Raw genomic sequence first — 8,286 nt, 5'->3', positions numbered from 1 at the left:
TTACCTCCGCTAATCTGGAGTGGCAGGGATGGGGAAAGCGGCGTAGAGGGTGTTAGATGGCATCGCAGTTCCACCTGTCTGTTTCAGTCAGGTAAAGATAAAAAATGAGAGACGGAGAGGAGTGGACGGGAAGGGAGAGGGCTGTGACGTGGGGAATGAGCGCAGAGTTTAGGAGGGAGAAGGGAGCAGCTATTTAGAATTGAAACTCTGCCCCCAGGTGTGTCAGTCAGAGTGGGTCAGTGGGAGGGTGTTTTCCTTCCTCTATAGCTGTGACAGCATACAGTAACAACTAGGAAGTGGAGGGAGAGAGAAAAAGGCGCATACAGTCATCTATGTGTTAGCAGAGGTTCCGTCCTCTGCACACCGACTGCAGCTATGCAGTTCTGGGATCTCTTGGGCTGCACCAATGGAGGTATGTACGTGTGTAGTCATACTGATAGCTTGGTAAATATGTGTGCCTGTGATTAGATTAGTGTATGGGTGGTTTAGTGTTAGACAGGCAGAGAGGATCTGGCAGGCTGAGGGTTGGAAAAGGAATTTGTGCCGTTCACCGCTGTGCATGCACTTGCATGTGAAAACCTCACAGACAGGTAGAGCGTGGAGCAGAGAAAACAGCAGAATGCCCCCATACACTGTTAGTTTGCTCTGTTTTACTTGAATGTAGGCGTTTTCTTCTGCCGACAGAAGTGACAGATTACTAAGCTGGCACAAATGAAACGTTTGTCTGTTACTCAAAGTATTCAGATCTTGCTCGCTGGGCTTGATGCCTAGTTTATTTGCGGAATGCGTTATGACTTCCATACCTGCTGTGTTATGTTTCTATTACACAGTTGGTGTAGAGAGGTGAGTTTCTAAAAATGTATAGCTACAACACACCTATTGTGCAACTGCTGCCGTTATCACAGTTGTGACTGCTCCCACAACTGTTACTGTCGTCGTTACTCTGTCACTTACACTGCGAAAACTTGTTCCAAGAAAGCCCTGTCACACTTCGTAGACAGTCATGACAAGTATGACAACAAAGCACACACGTTTCACAGCTGCAGTACCAATGTATAGTCGGTTTGGCTGTGAGAGGAAGATATCATTTATCAGCTTGAGTCTCATCTTTGAAGCCGGACTAATCAGAGCACAAAGTCTGCCGGTGTTTACTGCAAACTGATCAGGTATGTCTGGTCAAACCTGTACCTTGAAGGGTTAAAAATCAGATTTCAGTTCCCATGTAAATGCAGGCAAACAACCACAGGCCACGGCTATCAGATGTCACGTTTCTTGTCCACAGGTGACATTTAGGCTTACAGTTGACAACAGAGTACAAAGTGATATTTAAGCTGATGTTCACATCTGTGTGATCAGTTTCTAGTTTTTAACACAATGAGACTGCGATAAGTTGCCTTTTTTTAAATCAATCTCGCATAATGTGGTTTCAAATCGCTGATTCCCGGAACTCCGTGAAGACATGCTTCACAGGTTTGTGTGAGTAATAATGCTAGGCTATATAAAAAGGAAACTCTCAATCTATAAAGTCTGTACGGAAAACCCGAACTCTGTCTCGTGATCTCACCTAAAGATGTGTTGCCTCGTGTCTCGTCTCCGTTGCGGTTTACTTTATGTGCTGTATTGAATTCCAGGACACCTCTACCTCCAACACCCATCCTGCGCCCCAGGCCATATTTCCTGCTGTTGCAATGATAACTACAGCTAAGATACCTGACGGGTTGTGTCACATTGATCCCACTCGTTAGACAGTATAGCAAACAGAGCGTATGGTCAAACTCGCATCTAGCAGATATTTTTTTCCCGACTTACATAACGCAGCCATGCTTGTACAAGCTGATGCTCCATTCCAGGAAAGATTCCTGGAGAGACAAGTTAAGGTATTTCAAAGTATTTAAATATACTCAGTCTATGATTCACATATATTTGAGCAATGTCAAAACAAAGTGAGATGCTGCGTAGCATTCTGTCCCGCCTAGTTTGTCTTTAATACGATTCCTGTTTTGTAGCTGAAACAGATGCTGCGGACATTTTTGCTTCTCACTCCTTGGGGTGGATTCGAAGTGTGAGACAAGGATCAAGGTTGTGGAAATTAAGTGTCGACAAGGAGAACATTGCAGTAGAGGCTCGCATTGACGCCAGAAAGCTCGAAACCCCTTCCAAAAAAAGTGAGAGGAGGACCATCGGGAGTTGGAGGAGTGCCAGGCTCAGAAGAGGGGGGGAGAAAAGTGGCAGGATAAGTGCCGATCTGACCCAGGCAAAGGACAAGCGTTAGAGCCCGCAAAGTAGGGTCGGCCTCCTGCAGGCTGTCGGTGACGTGCAGCAGGTCCTGGAGATGAGCAGAGAAACAGGACAAGGGCAGAGGGGCCATGAGGAATAGTCTGGGGTAGCAGATGGCAACACGCCCTGGCCGAGGTAAAGCTTCATTCAACATTTCTAACGAGCTGGAGGAATAACACGGCAAAATCAACCTCCGACCCCACCTCCCCACCCCTAACGTCACCTCTGTCCCCTGTGAGACAATCCTCCAACACCACGTCAGGTTCAGAGTTCACTCCGTTTGACGCGTTTGCGAGATACTCTAGAAACTCCAAAGATCAAAAGTGATTCATCTATTGGCGGTGTTTGGCGTTGAACGAAACAACACCAATACATAGATGAATTTGGTGTTGATAAATGTAAGGACACCGCATATGTTCAGCCCCTTCACCTGAGCCTCTGCCACCTGGGTCATGTTCAGTCCTCTGAGAGGCGGGGGTGGGGGTTCTCTTTGATTCCCTCCCCTGAGGTTTCTTCTCATTTTCCTGATGTGTCGGTCAATGTGAGCTTTGTAACGAGCTCAGGGTGAGACGCAGCACCTCACTTCCATATTCCTACATAAGAGGCTTAATATACTAAGGAGTTACATTGCCAGTGTTGTGAGTGATGAGTTGGAAGATGTGATTGTGTCATCTCTTTTACGTTTTACTGCAGAAAGTTATCTAGCTTAAAGTTATTTAGCTGCAGTATCCTGAACACGGTGAAATATTCAGATACATTTTCTGTGTGAGGAGCTCTGGGTTCATGTTGTGTTTTGATTAATGGTTGCACTTCCGAAGTTGTTTAAGTATCTGGAGAAACATCAAGTGCGGCCCAAGTATTGGGAAGAGAAATATGAATCCAGGGATGGGCTGCTGCAGCTGTAAAATGTTATTGTTGTTTGGACGATGTCCCGCTTCCTCTTGTCTGGCCTCATCCTCTGATTCATCCTAACCTGGGAAACCTTATAGATTGAATACCCTCAATAACTTTGTAATTAAAACCTTGCCAACAGAACCATGCCAGAGTTGTGTCTTGGAATAACATATTTGCGATTGTCTGAATGTTGTTTTGGTGCAGTGCACTGCTCACTGAGGTAGAGCTATAAAATGGCTTGTTTGTGGAAAAGACTTCAACTATAAATCAGTGGATTCACCGAGAATGAGTGGACACAGCAGTCATGCTCTAAACTTCATTAAACCCAGATGCCAAAGATGACAGCATGGTCAACAGGCTCAGCTTATGCCACAGTGATTGAATTGAAATACCGAAAAGCTAAACTACATTGTTAGATTAGACAATCTTCTATGATAATAAATCAAATGGTAATTCACCTCAGCCTGACAGGAAGAATATTCACTGTCCATGCACAATATTCTGCAGTGTCAGCTTAGAAAAACATTCAGCCAGTTCAAATTCTGGCAGAACTTACGTCAGATTTGTGTCCAGAGACGAGCAGAGCTGCTGCAGGCTGCTCAGCGTTAACTCCCTCCCAAATGTTATTAAGGCTCATTATAGCTAGAACTTTCACTGACACAAGGTTACATATTTACTTGGAATCTCTGCAACTTGAGAGGGAAACAATCCAGTGCACTGTGTAGGCTACATACTAGTGCTTCTACAGAGGAACAAAACCCACCTTAAGTGAAAAATGTGTTTGTTTTCTTATCCCAATTTTTCAATTTGCTACTTCAAATTGCGCAGGTAAATGGAATTACAGAATGAATACACCTCCTCCTCCTCCACCTCCACCTCCTCCTCCACCTCCTCTGAAGTGGCTAAAAGTTGTCTGCACCAGGTGTTTCGGGCAAATTATGAAAACCCTACACTCTAGTGACATCAGCACATGTAAATGCTATAAAACCCAGATGTGAAGGCTTCTGGTGTAAATCAGACCTTCTTCACCCGTCCCCTCCCATCTCTGCAGTACGCCCATGCTGCAACTCCGCTCCGCAGGGCCAATCATTCCAGAGGAGCTGCAGAAGACTAGTTGCTGTCTCCCCGTTGGAATGGAGTTGTGCAATGCCTTTTGCATGGTGTCAACTGTAGCGTAGCCTCTGTGGTTTACAGCCAGAGGCAACAGTTTTCTACTCGTGAGTGGGAGAGAGAAAGAAAAGGCTGAGAACACATGGGGAGGGGGGGGGGGGGACTCGAGTAGGAGGGAGAAGCTCTGAGGATTGTTTATGTGAGCGGAGAATTGATCCAACAGTTGTTGTGGCAGAAGTTTCAGTTGTGCTTTTTAATCAAAGGTCCTTTTTTCTGGTCATTGTTTATGGATGTGAAAGGTTAAAGTAGAGTTTAAAGCTTATTTCTCTTGGGATTGAGAAAAAAGTCTTGAAGTATGTAGGTGTGGTATGATGCTTCCTCTTAGTTTACAGATATAAAGGGATTTGATGAAAGCAGATACACGGGACAACTTGGTGGGCAACTTTGCAAATTCAGGAAACATTTCACTGATTCACTACCATGTTGCTTTCTTCTCAGTATGTTACAGGGTACATTAGTCATGTTGCACATCTGTTCCGGCAGCTGTAACCTTAATTAAATTTCACTGTTGTAAATAAAGAATGGTGTAAAGGAGAAAGCTAAATAATATCAGGATTGGTGCTGTTTTGGTTTTTCTAACTAACTTGCTGCTCGTGTTTTTAGACACAATTTTGCCTTGAACAAATCAGATTATTTGATCCGTGGCAATTCTGTGAAGTGGCAGCAAACGCACTCGGCAGCTTTGCTCCGAGAAAGCAAACTATTTGAGTCAAAGTACATAAATTATAACTCAACAAGCCATATGGTTTGTCTTTATGAGACAAAGCATCTTTGTCTTTGTAAGACAAAGTCTTGGCAGCCATATTAACACCACAGTCAGGCTCCAAGGTTGTTGCTTAGAAACGGATGTCAGCTTATCTCCAGTGTGTTGTACTTAGCTAGAGATAGGGAGGTGTGTTGAGTAGAAATGTGAATGAGGTTATGAGACAGGTTTGAAGGGTGAATGAGGCCATTAAAGCATGACGGAGCAGCTGTATTCTGCCCACTCATTATTCCTGCTTTGCCGTGGCTGGCTGGAATGTGGCCAAAATGAAACCCTCCTGATTCATTAGAGCTGCCGCACAGTCACCGGTCAATCAGAGCTGATGGACACTGCAGACGCTTATTGTGATTGGAATTTAACTCCTGTCAGTCAAGTACAGGGGGGGCTTGTTATCAGTGTTTCCATCAGTGCTTACAGCCTGGGTTCATCTGCTTCTCTGCTATCATGCTAAAAGGATTAGCTGATTATTATTGATTCATTGATTGACAGAAAATCTGTCGGGTCGTGTGTGTAGAAAGGGTTCTCCTGCATGTTAACATTCACAAAATCAGGGATGCAAACTTGTACTTAATATACTTTTCCCTTTGTGTACGTGAGAGATCTACTTATACACTCAGTAATATTAACTGAGGTGTGTGTGCCAGTGACTCCAGCTTTATTGGTAAAAAGAAATCTCATGTGTTTGTATTTAAAAGCAATGAAAATGTGTGAGCTTTGACTGATTTTGTCACCTCTTTCTGTTTTTCAGATATTTCCAGGATATCATACTACGCTGGTGAGTAACAATTCTTAGACATTTTCTTCCTGAGTTGTTTAATTACAGGGAAGCATGGTTGAACTCGAGCTGAAACTGTTGAAGAATTGTCTTACTAAGTACCGTAGTACTTTCTATCTGCTCTGAAATTTGGGGAAACAAATAAAACTACAACCGCATAACAGATTAGAAAATAAGAAACTCTCATTATTAGTTTCCAAAGGACGACCAGTTTGTATTCATATTATGCAAATATTTATGCAAATAAGCTTGAAAACATCTCAGTATTACATTTAGAATGGTGGTGTTGTTGTTGACTGTTGAAAAATGGAAAATTGTGCGAGAACAGCAAAGCGGTTCACATCACAAAGGTAATACAATTATAACCTCAGCTAGGAAGTGTATTAGAGCAGTTTGTCCTTTGACACATCAAGAGCGATTGCAAAGTCAGTGCTGCGCTGCAAAATGAGGAGCTGGTATGCTGCAGGGGCAGGTGAAATATGTAGAGAGAGAGAGAGAGAGAGAGAGAGAGAGAGAGAGAGAGAGAGAGAGAGAGAGAGAGAGAGAGAGAGAGAGAGAGAGAGAGAGAGAGAGAGAGAGAGAGAGAGAGAGAGAGAGAGAGAGAGAGAGAGAGAGAGAGAGAGAGAGAGAGAGAGAGAGAGAGAGAGAGAGAGAGAGAGAGAGAGAGAGAGAGAGAGAGAGAGAGAGAGAGAGAGAGAGAGAATCAAGGAGAGAGAGAGAATCAAGGAGAGTGTCAAGAGAGGACAGGGGGCAGCAGAGACCAGATGTGGCTCTGGAAGGAGACGGACAGAGAGACTGGCAGATAGACGGAAGGACAGGGAGGTACAAGGAAAGTAGTTGGAGGGTTCAAGGGGCCGAGTGTGTGTTTTCAGAGGGCAGAGTGTGTGTTTTCAGAGGGCAGAGTGTGTGTTTTCAGAGGGCAGAGTGTGTGTTTTCCGGGGGCTGGTGCTTCTGTTCGTATGTTTGATGATGGTGTTGTAATTACCAGCAGGGTCCAAATCCTTCATTAGTCTCTTTCCATTCCATTCTCTCTTATCTTCACTGCATCAATAGAGTTCCAGTATTTTCCTCTCTTCCTTGCCCCTCCCCTCCCTCTCTCCTTCACGGTCCTACACACATGTACACTCACTCACTCACACACACACACAGTCCTCCCCTCCCTCCTCGTTTGTTAGTCGAGCGGCTTTTTCTCAAGCCTATACTCAAAATCAGGGGAGAAACACTTGAGACACACACACACACACACACATCCAGTATCCTCTGCACACACACCCTCTGTTGCAGACTGTGTTACACACACACACACACTTGCTCACCTGCACTCAAACCCACACCCTCGCGTTCGTGCACCCTCCCTGGCTCACTCTCGCACTCTCTCGCCCTTCGGTCTCTTTGGCGCACTCTTTCCGAACCGCTTGAGGATGGAGCTGGACGCCGCGCGTGCTGTAACCGTGGATTCAGCGTGGCGTGCATCTGTCGTGTGTTTGTGATTGTGAGGGAAGAAGAGACGGCTGTTATGATTAGACGCTCTTCCGCTGCTACAGATGAAAGCCCTCAGAAGCCGGACTCAATGACAACACAGCTGGTCGACTTCAAAACGGAATTACGGCATCGGAGCTTTTCTAATCTGTTCTTGCAACATCGTTTTCTCCCTTTAGTCTTCCTCACATCCTTCCTCGCCTTCACACCACTGCTTTAATTGGTCTGTTTCTCTGTTTTCGAACTCGTGTGGGCAGTTTTGAGCAGAGCATTGTGGGAATGCTCTGGAGGATGTGAGCCTCGGCGTCTCCCAGGAGTCTCTCCACTCTGGCCTGCTCCCCTTATGTCTCATTGTTGTTTGTCCTTATTTATCCTCTTTTCCCATTGATCTATTTCCTGATCTCCTTTTTCCTGCCTATCCACCTTTCCTTTCTCTTTTCCCTCCTGCGCTGAGGTCATTCTCATTTATCTCTCCTTCACTTTGCTCCATTTCTCCACTCCCCTCGTTGCCCTATATTCTCATGTCTGATGCCAGTAGCTTCCTCTCTCTCTCTCTTTCTCGCTCTGTCTCTCTCTCTCTCTCCTCCCTCCCGCTCTCTTAGTCGGACATCATTTTGGAATTACTAAACAAAACCCTCGGAAAATGGCTCTTTGATGTTCCACTCAGATGTTCCGTCTGTGTAATGTGGATAATGGACATTGATCGGCAGATGCTGTGACTTCTGATTTATAGCTGCGAGCCAGCCTTTTGTCTTTCAATAGCACATCAAGGACTAATAATTGGATCACCGTCTCCTTACTGAGAGAGAGAGACAGGGTTTGATATTTAGTTAGGATCGGCTCAGCTGCAGACCGCCCCGTGGGTAGGGAGATCTTTCATCTCTCTGTTTGGGGGAGCTTCAACCCTGCTAAAGTTTCCTTGAGCAAC

The 8,286-nt window shown here is 45.1% G+C and overlaps 1 protein-coding gene across 3 annotated transcripts in view; it reads left to right on the top strand.

Moving 5' to 3' along the window:
• LOC143008790 (focal adhesion kinase 1-like) overlaps positions 1-8,286 on the top strand; it is a 45,928-nt gene that overhangs the window by 1,391 nt on the left and 36,251 nt on the right. For 2 of the 3 annotated variants that reach the window (XM_076160706.1, XM_076160705.1), the window contains exons 1-2: positions 286-412; positions 5,853-5,879. In XM_076160706.1, the coding sequence (XP_076016821.1) occupies positions 376-412; positions 5,853-5,879 (64 nt within the window). In that variant the 5' untranslated portion in view covers positions 286-375. Of the gene's footprint in view, positions 1-285; positions 413-5,852; positions 5,880-8,286 lie in introns of those variants that run through there. The other variant, XM_076160707.1, reaches the window with a different exon arrangement.

Source organism: Genypterus blacodes, unplaced genomic scaffold (genome assembly GCF_046128005.1).
Source record: "Genypterus blacodes isolate CSIRO-AG114 ecotype Tasmania unplaced genomic scaffold, CSIRO-AGI_Gbla_v1 ptg000107l_1, whole genome shotgun sequence".
NCBI lineage: Eukaryota > Metazoa > Chordata > Actinopteri > Ophidiiformes > Ophidiidae > Genypterus > Genypterus blacodes.
This window is presented reverse-complemented; position numbering and strand designations above follow the sequence as displayed.